Source organism: Euleptes europaea, chromosome 2, assembly GCF_029931775.1.
Source record: "Euleptes europaea isolate rEulEur1 chromosome 2, rEulEur1.hap1, whole genome shotgun sequence".
In the NCBI taxonomy this organism is placed as follows: Eukaryota; Metazoa; Chordata; class Lepidosauria; order Squamata; family Sphaerodactylidae; genus Euleptes; species Euleptes europaea.
In genome coordinates, this window is record NC_079313.1 from 123,728,673 (window position 1) to 123,749,237 (window position 20,565).

Below are 20,565 nucleotides of genomic sequence, written 5' to 3' on the forward strand. Positions count from 1 at the left end.
AAGATCTATGAGAAGAAGCAGCAGCAGAAGAGTTGGTTTTTATATGCCGACTTTCTTTGCCACTTAAGGGAGACTCAAACCGGCTTGCAATCACCTTCCCTTCCCCACAACAGACACCCTGCGAGGTAGGTGAGGCTGAGAGAGTGTGACTAGCCCAAGGTCACCCAGCTGGCTTTGTGTGGAGGAGTGGGGAAACCAATCCAGTTCACCAGATTAGCCTCCACGGCTCATGTGGGGGAGTGGGGAATCCAACCGGGTTCTCCAGGTCACACTCCACCGCTCTTAACCACTACACCACGCTGCCAGCGAAGGGGGGGGGAGGAAAATGTAAAGAGGAATGCCTTGCTAAGGAGGGGGGGAGGGAAGCACAGCGGAGGAGCGGGTTTCTGCGCAGGCGCCGGGCTCTTCCCCGCCGCGCGGCCAGGTGGAGCGCCTTGGCCGGAGTTCCAGTCCGGCCGGCAGCTGCCCAGGGCGTCCGGCGCCCCCTCCCCGAATGGCTCTGCTGGGCAGGCTCGACTGGCAAGTACGTTTCCATCGCCGGGGCGGACTTTGTGGGCAGCTGGAAGGGGTGGGGAAGCGGGCGGATCGGGGCCCGGCGAGGGAGCCGAAGGGTTGGCTGAAAGTCTCCCGGGCGCTCCTCCTGGGTAGAGTCGACTCGGTTCCGTGGGCTGCGACGGGGTCCCGTCCCCGGCGCAATCCCGGGCCGAGCGACTCCGGCGGGAACCCCTGGGAATCGAGGGGTTGGGACCGGAGCCCCTCCGCCTGGGAGCGCGTTGTCAGCAGCAAGCGCTCCGCTTGGGAGGCAGCCTCTCCCCCGGGGGTTCCGACGGCCTTGCGGCGACTTCGGGGTGGGGGGGCTTCCTCGCGTCCCTCCGAAGCACGTGGGGAGGGATGGAGACTTTCCCCGGGGGCGCGCCACGGCCGAGGAATAGGGCTGCGGTCCTCCAACGCGCCCTTCCTCGGCGGAAAAGGGCTCTGGCGCGGCCCGATCCCTGGCGTGTTTACTCGGAAACAAACCTCCCGGAGGGCAAGGGGGGGTTTACTGCCAAGTGAACGGGCACGGGGCCATGAGCTTCCGACGTGGTGGACTGAAATGTTGGGGGTGAGAGGGGCTGAGCGCCGGGGTCCCTAACTGGATTAAGCCGGAACCGTGAGCGCCGGCGGGGGCCCCCGCGATCCCCTTCCTCTTAGGCGAGGGGAAACGCGGCCGACTGGGCCGGCTGAGGGAGGGGGGGGGGCGTCTGGGAAGCCCAGGATTGCCCGAAGCCCGAGCTCTACACGCGAGTAGGCTGCGGGGTGACAGCTGAGATCGGCTCGGAGCCGGATCAGGCTGGGTGGAAGGGATCTGCTCGCGGGTTATGGAGAACCCCGAAGGCAGCTCCCGCCTGCATCCATAAAGGTGGTGGTGGGCGGGTGTTTATCGCCCCCTCTGGCGCTTGATGCCCCCTTTCTGAAATAATTTGCTCCTCTCCAAGCAAAGACTTCGATGCAAAGAACCTGCAAAGACCTGCTTCCCTTCTTGGAGAGGAGCAAATGATTTCAGAATTTATGCAGGGGAGGCTTGTGCCTTGGATTGGCCGCTCTCTAGAGGCACCTTTTCCCCCATCCAAATACTCAGACCTCAACAATCAGCCCCCATGCAGAGCTTTGAGAATTCGGTTGGGGAAAAGGTGCATCTAGAGAGCGGCCAATCCAAGGCAAAACCTTCCGGGCATGTAGTTGGCACCAAGGTTTCTTCTCCGTCCCGCAGTCGGCGGAGGCGGGGATTGCCTCCAGACGCTCCAGAGTTGCCACCCTCTGACCTGCTGGAGTAACGACAGGAAACTTAGCAGAGACGCTTTTTTTCCTGACATGGAGTAACTGCGGTGGAAAGAACTTCGTTCCCTAAAGTGGCAATAATAAAACCTGCATCCTTGGGGGTAACTCCACCAAAACCCGTATGGGGGGGAGGGCAGCCCTATTCGTCTGTTAAGCACTCCTCTTGGGGCACTTGGAAGACATTTCCTAAGCCTTCCAGGTGCCACGAGGATCACATTATTTCCACTAAAACAAAACAAAAAACCACCCAGCCTTATTTCAGAATAAATATGGATCTGGTGGCCTCCATCTGCCAGCAAGGTTGTGGGAAAAGGCACCGGCCCTGGTACAGGGTTGGTCACCCTCTAAACCCATGTAGGGGTACTGCTGACCTCAGATCTCTTGGGGAGGTGGCCTTTACTAAGCCAGGCTAAGCACTCAGAAGTAAATCCAATTTTATTCATTGGCAGTGTATGCATGGGAGGTTTTGTCTTGGATTTGCTGCTCTCTAGATGCACATTTTCCCCATCTGAATTCTCAAAACTCTGCATGGGGGTTTATTTTTGAATTTTGAGAATTTGGCTGGGGAAAATGTGCATCTAGAGAGCGGCAAATCCAAGGCAAAACCTCCCATGCATAAATGCCCAGTGAGGCTAGGAAACTGTTCTTAGAATTGCAGCTTTAGAGTTGTACAGAGTTCTTCCTCCAATAAATGATCCAATAAGAGAGATCCCCTCCCCCCTGTTTTCTGACATGATATCCAGGGGGCATGTAGGATTCAGGGAGGGGGAAGACCAAATACCATATTCTAATTTTGTGCCTGAACTGGAAACCAGTCCATTTCCCTTAGCCAGAGCAATCTCCCTTTTTGCTATTTTAAACAGCTTTTCCCACCCGTCATCTCTTTTTTTTATTTTTATTTTTTATTGTTTTCCTTCATTTAATACATCCATGTAAAAATCAGCATTCAACATTCAGGTTTAATAAAATAATAAAAAATCTATAAGATATCTAATGAGTATATATTGACTTCCCCCTTACCCTCTTCCACCAGGAGGGAGGCTGTCATCTCTCTTGAACCCCTACAATGGTAACAAAATGCCAGTCTGGAAATGTCAAATCCCCACTTTGAAAGGGATAGCTATTCCAAGCCCCCCCCCCCATTCCTCCTTTTCCAACCCTCCCTGGCTTCCACACAATTCCTGGCCTGCAATCCTGGACACACTTACTTGGGCATAAGCTCCATTGGATGATTGGGACTTGTCTGGAGTCAGCGCACCCCTTTTCTTTTGAAGGATGTCATTTCAGGATGGGGAAGCATCCCCCCTCCCAGGCCCATCTTTGAGCCCGAAATGTGGTTTAATTCCCCAAAGGGTGCTGCCACTTCTGGCCCCAGGCTCTGGTCATTCTAAACCACCGGCCCTACCGTATTCAGTTGTGCACACCAAAGGTGCAAATCCTTCTGAGTGTGGAGGAAAGTGAGGTGCGTGTCTTTGCAGATTTCTGTGGGATTGACAGCCTAGTTTTGCCATGTCTACTCAGAAGCACATTTCAGAGGGCAGTCATCTGCAGTAGAACAGGTAGATTGGAGACCGGTAGCACCTTGCTGACCAACAGAAGTTTCAAGGTGTAAGCTTTGGACAGTCAGATCTTCGACACAGCCACTGGGTCTGATGAAGGGAGCTTTGCCTCTCGGAAGCTGACACCTCAAAACTCTTGCTGGTTTCAAGGTGCTGCTGAACTCCCATCGAACTGTTCAGAAATAGAAAAGAGCAAGAGTCCAGTAACACCTCAAATGCTAACAAAATTTATGGTATGAGCTTTCCTGAGCTCACTTCTTCATATTCTAGCTGTATCTGAAGAAGTGAGCTGTGGCTCAGGAGAGCTCATGCCCTGCAAGAAATTTTGTTAGTCTTTAAGGTGTTACTGGACCCTTGCTCTTTTCTGTTGCTGGTGACAGACTAACACGGCTACCCATCCTGTTCAGAAATAAGTGTCCCTGTTCTTTGGCATTTACCATACAATCCTAAACTCACTTTCCTGGGAGTAAGCTCCATTGAATAGACCGAAGTAGCATTCTGGGTAGATCTTTTTAGAATTGCTCTCTTACTCCCTAGTCACGGTGCAGGCTTCACCTGAAATACAATGAAGGTATTGGGAATGTACCCCCCTCCCAAAAATACCTGAATGGCAGTCCTGCTTATGTCGATCTACAAAACCGCGGATTTAGGAATATCAGCTGAAATGGATTGGGCTTTCTCGTCTGGGCACTGGGAAGGTGGATGTGTTTCGTTTTTGCAAAGGGTCAGTCCGGCAGAGTCCAGGCTGAGATCCTGCTGAGCAGGGCCTCAGTGTATTCCCGAATTGTGTGTCTGTTGTACCAATAGTCAGGGAACAGTTTCAGAGGGATAGCAGTGTGTTAAAGCTGCCCCAGCCCTAAAAACTCAACAGGAGAGGCTTGTGCTGCCTTCAAGGCTAGCCGAGAGATTTTATTTCCAGGGCAGATTCTACAGAAACAGGTTCTGGTTCGCCAAAGGTTCTGCAGGAACCCCCCTTTTGTTAGTCTTTCAATCGGCCCAAGTCCTCTGCATCTTGCTGGGGAGGAGGACAGTAAAGATGGCCTGGGAATCTCCTGTCCTTGGTATTTGGGCCACTGAGGTGGTGGAGATCCCAGCAACTAGTTAGAGGAAAGAGAGATTGTGTGTGTGTGTGTGTGTGTGTGTGTGTGTGTTTCCGACAGCTTTAAACCCTCCGGAAGAGGGCCGAGGTGGTGCGATGCTGAAAGAAAACCCTGGATGTTGTGCTCGGGACTGAAAGGAGGGTCTCTCTCTGCTGTCCTCTGGGGAGAAGCGTCCCCTCCCCATGGGTGGCGCCGGTCGACACTCAAGCAGGGCTTTGGGGCGACCCTCGAACTGTCAGACTGCATCGCCGTGGAGGGGCGGACAGGCTTTCCACGCTGTCAAAAGATCTTTCCGGCCCCGATGTCGGGGAGGGCGATGGGTTTTCTTGGGGTTTGCTCGCGAGTAGGCCTGTATTTCGCCGATGTGGGGGGAGGGAGTGTTCCGTCGCCACTGTAAGGTGCTTTTGGGGTGGAAAAGGCTTCAGATTTCAAGCGCAGCTCGGAGTGCGTGCGTGCGTTTTAAATAACCTAAAATTTCGACTACATTTGACACCACGAATAATGGGTCCAGCTTCTTTCCAGCTGGAAATGGGGATTTGAACGTAGCGGGGGTTCTTCGTTCTGATGCTCTCGCTGTCGGGGAACTGAACCCCAGTTACTTTTAATTTTGGTGGAGGGCAAACAACCCGTGCCTGACGATTTTGCTTTCTGAATGAGCATCCCTTACAGTGCAGTCATGTGCTTTGGCTGGAGTCGCTCTGCACAGGGGTGCGTTATTATTCCCCCGCCCCTTTTCCCCAATGCCCCACGGATGAGCCGCGGGCCCAGAGAAGTTGGCGCTGCAAGAAAATGGTTGCGCTTCGAGCCCAGGCACCTTTACTCAGAAGTAATCCCTGCCCTCTGCGATCGGAGCCGCGTCCCAGTAAGGGAGTACAAAATCTGTTACGCTCAGTCGAGCCGGGGCTCTTAGACGCTGTTCAATAGTTAAGCATACTTAGAAGTTCCATTGAAAATGGACAGATTTGAAGTCTAGCAAGTGCAAATGGTAGGGAAATTTGTTTTAGGGACATTCTGCTATGCGAAGTTCCAACTTTCTACCTTTTTAAAAAAAAGTCTCCAGGGAGTGATGTTTGATGGAGGTTTTTTCCCCCGCCTGGCAAGATGATCAGAAGTCCAGGTGATATTTCAGATAGAGAAAAGGGGATCCGGAGCTGCAGAGGAGCCCCACAAACACGAGTAATTTACGACCCTAATTTAGTTCATTTTTTAAAAGCTGCGGTTCTTATTCCGCCCCCCCCCCCTGCAGAATTCAGATCCTCCGCAAGAACCATTTACTTCGCTCCAAAGCAGGTCGCTTTTTGAACATATATGCATGGGAGGTTTTGCCTTGGATTTGCTGCTCTCTAGATGCACCTTTTCCCCATCTGAATTCTCAGAACTCAATAAGCCCCCCAAAATAAGATTTTTGATGGGGAAAACGGGCATCCAGAGAGCGGCAAATCCAAGGCAAAACCTCCCATGCATAAATGGCCTTCGTCACGTCACTCTTTCCAGAGCAGGCTGGCAGGTTACCTGTGGCCTTTTCTGCCTTCGATGCCTCCTCGCCTTCGCGACGCCAATCGCTAGAGAGGCGGAGGAAGGCTTCGCCTTTTTTGTGGTAAAAGGCAGATTCTTTTCGCCCCTCCTGGGCCTCCTTGGCTGCGATGATTCAGCACCTGCGTGCCAGATTGACAGATAACACAACCCAGGAGGAGAGCGAGAGGCGCTGGGATTAGCTAATTTTTTGGGGAGTGGGGGGAGTCTCCTACCTGGTCAGTTTCATTCGCCGGGTCAGTTTCAAAGCAGGCAGGAGGGGGGGGGGAAGCTCCATTTAGGGTTGACTGACAGCTGCAGCCCAACCCAATCCTCAGCCTTCTCCGCTGGACCAATCCTGGGCATCCTGCAGACCCTCGAGATCTTGAAGCTTTCCCAGCGGGGGTGGGGAGGAGATCAAAACAAACCGGCCCGTGTTATTGTAGGCTTCCCACGTGGCAGTTTCCAGGGGGGAAACCGAGGCAGGGCCCCCCTCTGGGCTGTGTCACGCTAAACAAACGCTTCCTTGTCATGGAAATCAGCCATTATTCCAGTAACTCTCTAACGACTTGTCAGCAGCAAGACCATTTATGCATGGGAGGTTTTGCCTTGGATTTGCCACGTTTTTATCATCCGAATTCTCAGAACTCTGCACGGGGGCTTGTTTTTGAGTTTTGAGAATTCAGATGGGGAAAATGTGCATCCAGAGAGCGGCAAATCCAAGGCAAAACCTCCCAAGCATAAATGGCACAAGTGTCTTTGCCTTCTTTCCCTCTCTGCCGAAGAGATGGGGGGGGGGGTTTCCTCTAAAACCAGCTCTCCATCCAGGCCAAGCGAAGCCCTTCTTCTCTTTTTCCGCCCTCTATTTCAAATGTCTCCCTTTGAAACCATGAGAATTTCCAAAGGTAGGATTTGGCCTGTAAAGTGCCTTGGGGTGGACAGTTTAAAAAACCCTAAACCAAGGCACCCACCCTGGGAAGCAAAGTCCGCTGGTGGCAATAGACATGCTTCCTCCTAAACATTTCTGGTAGATTTCACTGCATTTGAAGATAGGGACTTTCGTCTAGTAAAAGTTGAGCCGGAACAGAAATCTGGTTAAATCTGTTGCAGCCCCCCCCCCAAACTGAACCGGGGTCTTGGGGGCATTTGAAAAGCTGCCCCAGCCGCCCCTCTAGAATTATGAACTAGAGTGGTTTGAGACTGCAGCCTTGAATTCTCCTGGGGTCACACCGGGAGGAATAAGCAGGGCCCTTTTACTCGCGAGTTTTAAGCGCCACTTGACCGACCCGCGAGTCCTGATCAAGAAAAAGCTTGGTGTGTGTGTGTGTGTGAGGTGCCGCTATCTTTGTGCTGAGGATCGGGACCGGCCTAGCTGAGTCGGCTTGGAGCAATAGCCAGAAGCCTCCGACGTGGTTATTTGGAAATCAGTCCCGTTGGATCCAGCGGGGCTTGATCCCGAGTAAGCCAGCTGCTTTCCACTCGGGACCGCTCCCGAACCCTGATCCGAAATACAAACTGATGGAGAAAGCTCCTTTGCGCAAAAAAACAAACAAACAAACAAAAAAAATTAAAAGGGCCGTTTATGCACGGGAGGTTTTGCCTTGGATTTGCTGCTCTGTGGTTGCACATTTCCCCCATCTGAATTCTCAAAACTCTACATGGGTGTTTGAGTTTTTAGAATTCGGATGGGGAAAATGTGCAACTACAGAGCAGAAAATCCAAGGCAAACCTCCCATGCATAAATGGCCAAAGAGAGCCCACTTTCTGGTTGCAGGGAACTCGACTGACCAGTCGAAGAGTATTTATAGGGGAAAGAGATAAAGGCTTGTGACTACAGCGGAGATCGCGAGCCAAGAGATTATTTTAACCTGCCATTTTGAACCAATAAGGGTTTTGTGTGTGTGTGTGGGGGGGGGGGGGGATACCTGGCCTATCGAGTCCTTCTGCGTTATCGTCCCTTCCCCAGAAAGTCTGCGCCACCGCAGGGAAAGGGCGTGCTTTGTTTACCTACAAACCCCATCTTTTGCATATCTATCACTACGCTCAATGCATTTCTCCATCCGATCAACCCACACCGGAGCGCAAAAGGGTTGCCGGAAGGACTCTTTGGCTGGTTATTCCTGCGAGGGAAAGGGGCAAAAAGTGGGTGGAAAGAACTCTTGGGGAGTTAAATCCGGTCAGGGGAAAAATACCCCCCAAAGGATTTCAAAAGGGCCCATGGCTCACGTTTCGCGGCAGGTTCCCGGCGCCCCAGGCCAATGGGGCTTACGCCCATGTCGAGGACCGCAGCCACTGGGACAGATTTCTGCAGCCGAGCAAGCGCCTAACCCGCTTCGATGGCCATAGGCCAACTATTCCTTCGCGGGAATGTAGCATCCAGGGCCCAGGCGCGGTTTACCCGGGAGTAAGCCCCAGTGCAACTCCGGAATCGCTGGGGGCTGCAAACGTTCTTTGCGTTGGCTGCGACAGAGGCCGGGAAAGAAGGAGTCGGATGGCCCTTGAAGGACTTAACCACGTTTCTTCCAGCCTCCGCTTTCCTTGAGTCAGAGCTCACTTGCCCCCGTCGGCATCTGAGTCCTCCCGCGAAACCTGATGTGGGGAATCGGGGGAAGGCTGCCAGAGCCCCGGGACTCCGGTTGAATTTGGCTCCTAGCAGCCAACGCCTCCTCGGCGTTGCAAGCCCGGAGCCCGCTGGCCTGACTCTCCTAGGAGGGTCGGGCTGGGACCCCGGGCTCCTCCCGGCTTATGCAAGCCAAGCGTTTTCATGCCGCGTCTTAAACTGCAACCCGTTGAAGCGACCCAAGGTTACTTGAAAAGGGCTCGTGAGACTCCTCAGTCTTAAGGAGCGGTCGAGTCTGGATCGACTCCCTGGAGGTTTGGAAGCAGAGGCTAGATGGCCATCTGTCAGCAATGCTGATTCTATGACCTTAGGCAGATGATGAGAGGGAGGGCATCTTGGCCATCTTCTGATCATGGTGTAAAGATCACTGAGGTTGGGCGGGGGGGGGAGGTAGTTGTGACTTTCCTGCATTGTGCAGGGGGTTGGACTAGATTACCCTGGTGGTCCCTTCCAACTCTATGACTCACACTTCAGGGGTCTAAAGCCCCTTGTATTTGGGGGAGGGGTGGTGGAAGAAGAGGGATGCCCTTGTTACAATTCTTGCTTAACTCCCCGCAAGCAGATTCCGAGTGTTGGATTTCGGCTGGATGCAGGGAGAGGCAGCCTGTTCGCGGCGTCCTCCCCCGGCCACCGAAGAGTTAACTTTCCTTGCGCCCCCCCCCCTTTAAAAATCACGGCGAGGAGCTCAGTCCGGCTTTTTCTCCGCGGCTCCCGGGGTAGACCCGCGTGTGCGCCTCGGGGGCGGGGCTTCGCCCCTCCTCGCCATTGGCTGCCCGGTCCGCCGCCTGCCTGGGGAAGCCGAGCCGGCCCCGGGGGCGGGGCTATGCTAATCGGCGTGCCATTAAGGGTGGCTGGGCCCCGGAGAAGCGCAGTGACCCTCTCCCGGCCAGAGACCCCAGTCGCCTCCGCCCGCCAGCCGCCCTTAGCCGGGGGGGAGAGGTGCTCTGAGCCGCCACCGCTCTTGGATTTACCCGACGTGAGGCTGGGACAGTCTCCCCCCTCCCCTCTTTTCACTACCTCGCCCTGGTTTATAGATATATATATATACATATTTTTTTTTTCTTTTTAAAAAATTGTGTCTACGTATTTTTTTGGGGAGATACTGGACGCCATGTTGTGGAAACTAGCAGACAATGTCAAGTACGAAGAGGACTGCGAGGTGAGAGTTCAGGGGATGCTGCTGGGCAGGGGTGTGTGTTTTTTTGGTTTTGTTTTTTGGAGGGGTGGGAGAGTTTCTCCGCTGCTGAGATTCGAACCCGCGAATCTCTGGGCGAGAGAAAGAAGCGGCGGCGGGCTCCAGTCGGGGGAAGCCGAGGAGCCCGGGCAGCGCCCTCGCACCCGCCCGGGCAGCTCGCTCCTACCCAACTAGCCTCTCCCCCAGGCTGTCGCCTGCTTACCCGGGTTCCTGTTGGCTCCTTCCTTCCCAAGCAAATCCAAACCAAGGCGCTAGTCCACAGGAGGTTCAGGCCAGTCCAAGTGGGCCGGTTCCATCGACGGACTGAGTGTGGTCGACCGAGGCTTCGGTACTGGAGGCGCGGAGGCTGGATTCGAAGTCGGGTCCTCGCTAAATTTCTGCTCTATTTATCGGGGGGGGGGGGCGTAAGTCAAGTTTCTGCGCGCGTCTCCGCGGAGTCGACGGCTCCTGTTTCGAAACTCTCTTTTCAAGCTGCGAGATAAGGACGGAGATAACGCAGCCGTGTGAAATGAGGATTGCGACACCGACGCGCGTTGCTCCTGCGAGTTCCGCAGGAGATCCTTCGGGGTAATTTTGCAGAACATTGCGCGTCTGGATGCCCCCTCTTGGCTGGGAGGGCAAGGAACGATTTCCCCCTATACATCGAAATCTATGCACGCTGCTGCTTCCGTTGCCTTTTTACTTGCGTGTAAAAGCGACTTTCTGCCTCCTCGGCAGCCGGTTTGCGGGAGGCGGTTTCCCAGCGCGGCTCCGAGCCCGTAACTCGGTGGCGCTTGCCTCCCGAGTATCCCTGCGTGGGTCTCGGCTCCGACCCATCGCCGACGGCCAGGGGAGGAAGGGGGCTGCTTGAGCTTGCTCCAGAGTAGTTCCCCGTCGCCGTTCCCGGGCGCGCTCGATCGCGAAGGGTTAATGGCTCCTTCCTGCAGTGAGACATCCTGAGTCAGCGAGGGCGCCACCCCCCCTCTCCTCCCCCCCCCGGCCCTTTATCCCCCTCGCAAGAAGGGTTTCAGATGTCCCGGGCGCTTCCTGGAGAATCCGGCCCCCTTGGGCGCAGCTCTCCCTCTCTGGACGGCAACCCAAACGCCTCCCGTGGGGCTTAACTCTCGGTCTAACAAGGCGTGCTAAGATCTGGCTACAACAGATTTGCACCCTGCAAAAAAATAAATAGCCAGGAGTCTCTCCAAGCCGGAGTAGCCGATTCTCCCCTCCTCTTCCTCCAATCTCTGCGTTCCGCAGAGGTTCTGCCTTGTAGGGGGATGAACTCCGGAGGGGGGAACCGCGGCGGTCTTGAGCGTGTTGACTCGGGAGTAAGCCCCGGGGCTTTCCGCGGTGCTCGCTCCCCAGCTAAGTGTGCAGAGCGAGTGCCATCCTATGCAGAAATAGGCTTAGGCGAGAATCACGTGCAAGCCTCTGCATGCTTACTCGGAAGTAAGCCCCACGTTCTTCCGGGGCTCTTCCTGCCGGGGGAACTGCAGAGGAGCATAGACTCCCCTCCCCCTGTCGATTCCGGGGAAAGCAATGCAGGCTCTTATGCCCCACTAAAGAATCGCTCCTCGTTCCCCTCGACAGTGGTATATTTAAAGTGCATTGCAATCCTCTGCAAGGATACTCCAGTCTAAACCCATTGAAAGGAATGGGTTTAGACTGGAGTTAACTTTCTCTAGGAATACACTGTTAAGTCTTTAAAGGGGTTGTTTCTGGAGGGGGGGACCGATTCTCCCCCCAAAAAAATGTCTTTTAACCTCTCCAAGTTAAAAGAGAAGCGATCTACTGAGACAAACGAGGCGAAATCAACGCAGACTCTTATGCCACACTAAAGAATCACACTTCATGCCTCTCGACAGTGGTGTAAATTTACAGTGCAATCCTCTGCAGAGATGTGTGTGTTAAGTGCCCTCAAGTCGCTTTCGACTCTAAACCCATTGAAAGGAATGGTTAACTCTCCTTAGGGCTGCACTGTTAAGTCTTTAAAGGGTTTTTTTTGGGGGGGGGTTTGAAAGAGTCTCCCCTCCCCCCATGTCTTTTAATCCCTCCAAGTTAAGAGAAGCGATCTACTGGGACAAACGAGGAGCGGAAGTGATTAATCTCCTGCAGCCTCTCCCCCCCCCTCCGGGGAAAAAAATCCCAAGGTAAACCTTCGCCCACTTGCGCGCGCCCCGTCTCCAGTCCGCCCACGGGGAGGGGAAGAGGAGCGCGCCGGGCCGCCGGCTGGCCTGTCGGACGGGTTCTGCCGGCGAGGAAGGGAGGACTCGCGCTTTGCCATGCGGGGAGGAAGCGAGGTAGGCAGGAGAGGTCCGGGGGACGGCAGGCGGTGGGCGAGGTTTGGCACCCGGGCTGGGTGCCAGCCGGGAGGCAGCTTCGCGATTCCTCTCCCGGGGGGGAAAAGATTGCGAGCGGTGAGCCGAACGTGCCTAGGCGGCAGGTTGCCCGTGTGTGTGTGTGTGTGGGTTGCTGGCCCTTTAAGGTCGGCCCGAACAGGCCGCTGCTCAACCGGTGCGGCTTTCCACGTGGTTCTGAACCCAAGGAAGAAAAGGTCGCTTTCTTTTCCCTCCCCATATCGCAGCTTGGTTGCTGCTCATGCAGGGTTCCTCGGCGTGAAGGCCGCTGGGGCCGGCGCGGCTTGCTCTCGGGAAAAGGGTGCGCAGGACTGCAGCCGCGAAAAAAGCGAGGGGGTTTTGCAGAAGAGAAAGAAAGGGACCCCGACGTGGCCAAGCCTTCCACTGTTCCTAAAAGCCGCTCATTGTGAAATCCTATTTCGTTAAGAGCGTATATTTATGTTCGCTCAATACGGGCACGTTTCCTCTAACAACCGCTTTTCTGAGAGGCCCGGGTTCAAATCCGTACTCATGCCATGGAAGCTTTCTGGGTGACCTTGGGCAAGCCTCTGTCAGCCTAATAACCTACCCCACAGGATTGTTGTGAGGATAAAATGGAGGAGAGGAGGACAAAGTTAAGCCGCTTTGGGCCCCCACTGGGGAGAAAGGCAGGGTACAAACGAATTAAAGAAGTAAAATAAATAGGTTTTAATGGCGGAGGGTGGAATTTAGCCCGGATAAATTTAATTTCCAAGAGTCAAGTACACTTTTGAGGACTGGCAGGGAGGCTGGACCCAATTCTGTGCATGTTTGCTCTGGAGTAGACAGTGTGATTTACTCCCAGTTAAGTGTATACAGGATTACAGCCTACAGACCTTTCCCTCTAAACTTTGTGGGGGGGGGCAGTCCCTGTGGGATTTACTTCCGAGTAGGCCCGCATCATAAACAAAGGCTGTTTAAGAGTCTCGGCCCTCAACGATAAACGTGTAACCTCATCTTTCCCCCCTGAAATTCTCGAAAATACCTTTAGCATCAGGGTATGTTCTATATTGCAACGGGGGAATATTGATTCCGGCCAGTTTATTATTATTAATACTGATGTTTGCATACCGCTTGCGATCCAGGAACCACTTAATTGGATGCAGGGTCAGCTGGGACTTCCCTGAGCCGCACTGAATTAAGCCCTGCCGAAAGCTGCCTTTTAGGATTCTGGGACTTACTCGGAAGTAAGACTTGCGGCGGTTAACGGCATGCTCTAGATCAGGGGGCCTAGCGCTGCAGCCGTGGTCTCAATGCAAGAGACCGTCGGGTGCCAGCGATTTGAGGAGCTCAAACAAGTGGGTGGCTTTCGAGAGACTTCTTTGGGATCTCGGAGGGGGACTACTTCGGAGTAGAGACCCTAATCCGAAATGATTTGTCCCCGGGGAGGTCCCCTTCCCGCGCGCCCGAGAGAGGGAGAGATCCCCGCAACGCCAAGAGAAAAATACTTTCTCCGCGTAGACTTGAGTGGATCGCGCGTCCACTTTTGGAAACTTCATCCCGTTTGAAATCTATTAGAGATACAGTTAGATGCGGGATGTGTGATCTTAACGGTTAGCTCTGTTTACTTGAGAGTAAGCCCCATTGTGTCTAGTGGGGTTTGTTCCTAGGTACATGTGGACAGGATGCTAGCCCTAATGTCCTAAAACCGTTTCCCCGGGAGACAGCCGGCCGGCTTGCTGGATTCGTTTTTGAATCGGTCTCTCTCCGGTTTGGGACCCAGTGCTCCATTTCCACGGTGCATCGCCTTAATCCGGGCCAGGCTGCACTTCGTAACTTCTTTACCTAGGGAATAAATCCCATCGGTGGGATTTACCGCGAAGTAAGCAAGCGTAGAAAGAAACCGAGCCGACTTTTTAACCCCGGAATAGGTTCTGAATGGCAGGACTAAGATGGCAAGGTCAAGAGTGCCTCTGAGAGTGCGCAGAATGCCCCTTTTCTCTTGACCACCAGTCTCCTAGAGAATTGTCCGGAGAGAGGGGGGGAATGTGATTTTTTAAGGAGCTCAGCGCTTATGGTGCACTTGTGTACAGGATTCCTCCCGTGGATTTCAACGGGTTTAGGCTGGAGTAAATCGGCGGAGGATCGCGCTATCGGCCAAAGTAAACCCAGATCGTGAGGAGGCATTAAGACGGCGTTTCGAAACCCCGTTTCCTTGAAATGGGCCATTTATGCAGGGGAAGTTTTGCCTTGTGCATCTGCAGAGCAGCAAATCCATTTACCCCATCCCAATTCTCAAAACTCAACAATAAGCCCTCTTGCAGAGTTCTGAGAATTCAGATGGGGAAAATGTGCCCTTGGAGAGTGGCAAATCCAAGGCAAAACCTCCCATGCATTGACTTACGGTTGGGCAGATAGGGATGTACTGGTGAGTCAAACGCGCGCAGGACTAGGCTTTAAAATATAAACGCCTGACCAGGTGTCGCCCCCCCTTCAAATCAAGCTCCCTCCAGCCCCCATCCTCCTCCTGGGTTTTTGATCCCTTTGAAAAACTCAACCCCCCCCCTTGCTCCATTGGTCACGGCTAAGCATCTCCGACCAGGCTAGATGAAACCGCCTCTCCGCTTCACGCTCTGTTGGGGTCCCCGTGGCGATCCCCATTCTCCTCTGATTAACCTGCCCTGTTATTTTAACGAGCGTGCAGGCAGGAGCCGCCTCAAAAACCCCGGGATCAAGGCGATGGGGACGTTTGGAAAGGCTTGCCTTCTGCCCCGAATATCGTTGCAAACGGATTTCCCCTTCCGACCCAAAAGCGACATTCGGTCTGTGCTTTCAAGATTATTTTTTAAAAATCTGTTTCCTCCCTGTTTAATATTTTGGTAGGATATTTTCATGGCCCTCTCTTCCCTCCTCCCCCCAAGCCCATTTTTAACAGGCACCCTGGGCAGAGAGGTTATATTAAATTTTCAGTGCCCCCCCAGGGAGGAGGGCGGGGTTATGTTTAAATTAAGTCGGCCATGAGGACAGGGCATTTCTGAAGACGCTGGGAGTTGGGGATTTGTTCTGGATATAAAACAGAACTCTTGAGAGGAAGAAGAACCAAGATCAGGCAACCTGATGTTTAAATATCATTTTTAAAAATAATATCAGCAAACTTAAATTTGCTGGTGGTAAAAAAAGTGGTAAAAATGGCCCCCTTCAATTAAAACAAACAACATCGAAATCACTTGTAACAGGATGAAAGCTATAATTGTATTTTTCCTTATTTGTCCAGCATTATGAAAAGAAGGGAAACGAACAGTTCATTAGGGAGAGTTTGTGGTTTTTCCTTCTTTTTCCACAGTTGGAGGCAAAAGAACAAAATCACAACAACTCCTGCGTGCTTGTTTTGATTTGTTCCTCTCTTAAAAGGTGGAGGAAAATTCTATTTCCTGTAATGAACCAGATTCTTTCTATAAGACTGGGTCAACTGACTTCTTCAGACATGCAAAAATAAACAAATAGAAGTCCTAAAATTGTATGTGGAGGTCAGATCAGTTTGAAATCAGTGGGACTTGCTTCCACTAAAAACATTCTGTGGTTTGATTGCTTTAAAAACAGACTTGAGAGCTGGAGTTCCATGTGTGGCAGGGAGTGCTTGAACTTGGTAGGGCTTACTTATGAGTAAATATCTTGGGCTGGACAGGACAGCATATTATGTCTTTTAGGGTGAAGGTCTTCTGCTCTTTCCCCCTATTTTCAGCCCTTCAGTTGGTCCACAACGTTATTCATCAGGAAGGATCACTGATTGAATGTGTAGTAAATTGGCTTAAAACTGGGATGCTGGAGTCGAACTTGGGGGCTGTGGATTTGGTCTAATTGCCCAGGTGTGCAACATTGGGTATTTGTGTCTGATCCTCCAGGTCCGGAGGAGAATGCCTATTACGTTAGGTGCATTGGAACACAGGCAGGATGGTGCTGCTGCAGTCGTCTTGTTTGTGAGCTTCCTAGAGGCACCTGGTTGGCCACTGTGAACAGGCTGCTGGACTTGATGGACCTTGGTCTGATCCAGCATGTCCGTTCTTATGTGTGTGTTTCAATGGGGCCCATTCCCTTTATTGAAAATATGACCTTTGGTATTCATTCCAGTTGGATTTCCAAACCATGGTGTATTCAAATATGAAATTAATCAGATTTCCCCATATGTTCCCTTCTCCCCACGCAAGGTTAGGTTGCGGCCCTCAAGCAACGAATTCCAAAGAAATTCTATTTCTTTCAAAGGGAGGGGGCTGGGAGTGGACCAAAGTTATACGAGACACTTTCCAGGCTCTGAATGGTTCTAATCTTTTGACGCCAGTGGAGCTGCTTCAGATTAGATAGTTTCTGGATTACAGCAGAAATCTTGGGCAAATCTGCCTGCAGTTGACAAGGCTCCACCACAACTCAAGCTACACCCCACTTGAAAAGCCCTCTGTGGCAATCCGGTTAATTGCAGTGGGAACAACTTCCCGGTTGTATCTTCCGATCTTGCTGCCTTTTGGCATTTTAGCGCCGCTGTGCACTTTTCAATGTGGCTTTGACACCTGATGCAGCCCCCCCTGTTGTATTTCTTGGTGAACTGATCTGGAAAGAGAGGGAGAGAAATTCCCCCCCTTACCACCACCCTTACCAATGGGAGTCTGGCGGGCTTAAAAGGTTGCTCTAGGTGCAGCTGGGATCAGGGCCTAGGATATCCCTTCCGTCTCTAGGTATTCTCCCTTCAGGAAGAATGTATTCCATGGGATTTCTTCTCCTGACTGGCTACCTCAAATTCAAGTACTTGAAGGGCTGTCATATAGAGGATGGTGCTGAGTTGTTTTCTGTTGCCTCAGAAGGTTGGGCCAGAACTAACGGGTTGAAATTAGATCAAAAGAGTTTCTGTCTAAACATTAGGAAGAATTTTCTAACAGAGCGGTTCTTCAGTGGAACAGGCTTCCTCAGGAGGTGGTAAGCTCTCCTTCACTGGAAGTTTTTAAGCAAAGGCTAGATGGCCATCTGTCAGCAATGCCGATTCTATGACCTCAGGCAGATCAGCAGAGGGAGGGCATCTTGGCCATCTTCTGGGCATGGAGTGGGGGTCACTAGGGTGTGTGTGGGAGGTAGTTTTGAATTTCCTGCATTGTGCAGGGGGTTGGACTAGATGAGCCTGGTGGTCCCTTCCAACTCTATGATTCTATACCCCTCCCCCCAACTTGAGGATTCCCTGTATTGATCTAGCCTATTTTCCTTCCCCCCTCAGGACCGCCATGATGGTAGCAGCAACGGGAATCCCCGATTACCCCACCTCTCCGCTGTCAGCCAGCACTTGTACAGCCCAGCTCCCCCGCTTTCTCACTCGGGGTCCTCTGATTTCCAGCCCCCTTACTTTCCTCCCCCCTACCAGCCTCTGCCTTACTCTCAGTCCAGTGACCCTTATGCACACCTCGGGGATCCTTTCTCCATCAACCCACTCCATCAACCGCCTCCGCCACCGCCCAGTCAGCAACAGACCGGCTGGCCCAACCGACAGACCAACCAAGACCCTTCGAGCCTCTCCCACCATGCCCGGCCCGGCTTGATCCCCCATCTCTCGGCTCTGGAAAGCGGCTCGGCTGGGGCGAGGAGGGAGACCTACAGGCGATCCGATCTGCTCCTGTCTCATGGCCACGGTCTCGATGCCTCCAGCCTGGCAGAAAACCTCGGGCTTCATGATATGACCCAACAGATGGAAGAGGTCCAGGTAATGATTCTGAGAACAATGATTTGGGATTCCGGGCAAAAAGTGATGCTTGTATTTTAGGGTATTTCCCTTGTGCGAGGACAAGTGGTTTCACTATGACCCCGTGGAGACAGACATACAGTGCATTCCTAAGGAGAGTTACTCCAGTCTAAGCCCATTCATTTCAATGGGTTTAGGCTGGAGACTCTATCCTTAGGAATGCACTGATAATGTCCTAAAGTGAGGGCTAGTGTATTTAAAAAACACAACAACAGGTTGTATGTGAGCTTTTATGGGCTGACCTGTTAAAAACAAAAAGGCATGGGACAACCTTTTGTGAGGTGGGCGCCACAGATGTTCATGGGCTTGTCCTCCATTGAAGAAACCCAACACCGTTACTCCTATAAGTGTAATAATGTGACCCCACATTGACAAAGTGTTTCAGAAGTATTACGAAGCACTTCACGTACATTTCAGTAATTGCAACAACCCAGAACGGTGGGCTGGTGTTGTTCCCATATTGGGAACAAGGATAGAAACTGACAGAATAGTGCCATGCCCAAGGCTACCTCGTGGGTTCATTGGCAGAGATGAGATTGGAGCCGGCTCTCCATTCAGTGTCATACTCCTTAGAAGGAAGCACTTCAGGCTCATGGCATCCTGAAGGCAAATTTCACATCCCACAGGGTCAGAGACTAAAATGGTACCAAGGAGACCCCCGTTGCATTTGTTATAGATTTGAATCACTGGGCTGCTTTTAAAAATCTATGGGCTATCACTGCTCTGTGGGTGCCATAGGAAGCTGTATGTTGCAGGTTTCTTGCAGCAGCATTGAACCAGATTTTCTTCCCACGTAAATGGGATCCTTCTACAAATATAAAGTGTCTTGCAGGGCACAGTCTTGCCATTGTGGTTTAGGGTCATTGGACCACAGAACTGAACAATATTCCTTGTTTCTAAACCCACGGTCTAGCAGTGTCGCCACACTTCCAGGACATTAGAACCATTGTGCCTTGTGTACAATTCAGTAAATGCTAGTCCTCTGGTTGGCTCAACAGAGCATTTGAATACTGCCTATCTAAGCACATATCCTAGGAAGTAATCCTGTGTTAACCCAATGATACTTAATGCTAAGCAAACATTTGCAGCCTGCAAGCATGTTTACGCAGAAGTAAGTCCTGGAGATTCCAGGGGGAGGGCACGCTCTCAAGTAAGCATATCTCAGAGTGCAGCTTTAGAATTGGGCTACCATTCCCACTGATTTCTTTAGGTGTGGCTAACTTTTTGCTGAATGGTAGGCATTTTGGGGTTGCTCCTCTGAAATCCGAGGGGCTTCCTTGGGGTTTCCAGCTTAGGGCTGGAGGTATGAGATGGCAGGAAAACATTTCACTGGGGTTTGCAAGGGGAAGGGGTGGGTCGCCAACCTTATTTCAGTTCTAAAATGATATTCTAAAAATTTCACATTCTCTTTCCAGAATGTGGAAGATCAACATTTATTAATGCATGACCAGACAGTCATTAGAAAAGGTCAGTAACTCTGTGTTCTGTTGTTGTTTCTATTCCTTCTTTTAAAAAAAAATAGTTGGCATTTTAACAAATAAAGGATGGCTTAATAGATTGTTTTGGTATTGGATTACCTTTCATGTGGATTTATTTTCTTGATGGAAAAATTAAGGAGTTTTCCCTTCAAGCTTTTTTTCTTGAGCTGGTATGGTATCTGAGGCTGTTATTCTACAACCCCCTTGACTTCAAAGTAGGCAGACTGTGTATTTGGCCAGAGTGTATATATGTTTACACAGGGACTCTGTTTTATGCAGGAAAAGCAATTTGTGTCTCATAAAATAGGTTTTAAATGGGTTATTAAATTTTCTAGTGTTTCCTAGGAGCAATTAAAAATTGAGCTTGCTGTGCCCGGGCAGAATGTTCTTCAATCTATTACGATATATAACCCTACTGCTTCTTTTTGATGATCAAAAGTTTGAGTCCATGGCAACCACCTTTGCTGCTGAGTTAGTATATTAACCTGTGCCGGTTTTACTTTGGGTACATTGATCTTGGGAGGTGTTCTGGATGTGGAAAGTAACCAGCTGATTACCTCTAAATATGGATGTGGGAAGTAACCAGCTGATGCTACTGTTGGTGCTTTTTCATCTTGGATTTATTCCTGATGTGGTATTGGGTAGCTAATGCATATATATCCCTTCCATAAGGTACAGGTGGATTTTTTGCCTTTTACAATATGAGCATTTTTTGGTAAGGAGGTCGGGAGCCAAATTTTTACACACACACACACACAGAGAGAGAGAGAGAGAGAGAGAACACTTATAACTATGCTTCCAAAAAACTAAAGAATTGACAGTACTGTCTCAGGTTCTATAGCTTTTAGCTGGGAAGAGAAAAAATAAGTAAAACTGTCAAATTAGATTTCTGAAACGGGAAAAAATGGGTTAAACTTGTAGCACCCTCCCCCCAAGCATATCTGAATGGATGCTCAAAGGATTTGGTTAGGATTTATCTATGCTGAAAAGCTTTCTTTGGTGGAATTTATAAGACTGAGACAGGAAAAAAAAATAAGAGTGAAATGAACTCCTGAGCTTCTGCTGCTGACACCCCTCCCCCACCAGTTTGTAAAAATCAAAGGGAATTTTTGTCTGAAAAACATCAGGATAATTGGGGGGGGGGTTGAGAAAAAGCAGAAATGTTTTGCTGTAAACTCTGCTGATTGCAGAATTAGCTCAGGGCAGTTTTTTT

The 20,565-nt window shown here is 51.4% G+C and overlaps 1 protein-coding gene across 3 annotated transcripts in view; it reads left to right on the plus strand.

Moving 5' to 3' along the window:
- The first annotated feature begins 465 nt into the window (after positions 1–465).
- TFAP2C (transcription factor AP-2 gamma) overlaps positions 466–20,565 on the plus strand; it is a 37,580-nt gene continuing 17,480 nt past the window's right edge. For 2 of the 3 annotated variants that reach the window (XM_056844129.1, XM_056844131.1), the window contains exons 1-3: positions 9,702–9,768; positions 17,356–17,835; positions 19,290–19,341. In XM_056844129.1, the coding sequence (XP_056700107.1) occupies positions 9,721–9,768; positions 17,356–17,835; positions 19,290–19,341 (580 nt within the window). In that variant the 5' untranslated portion in view covers positions 9,702–9,720. Of the gene's footprint in view, positions 524–9,701; positions 9,769–17,355; positions 17,836–19,289; positions 19,342–20,565 lie in introns of those variants that run through there. The other variant, XM_056844130.1, reaches the window with a different exon arrangement.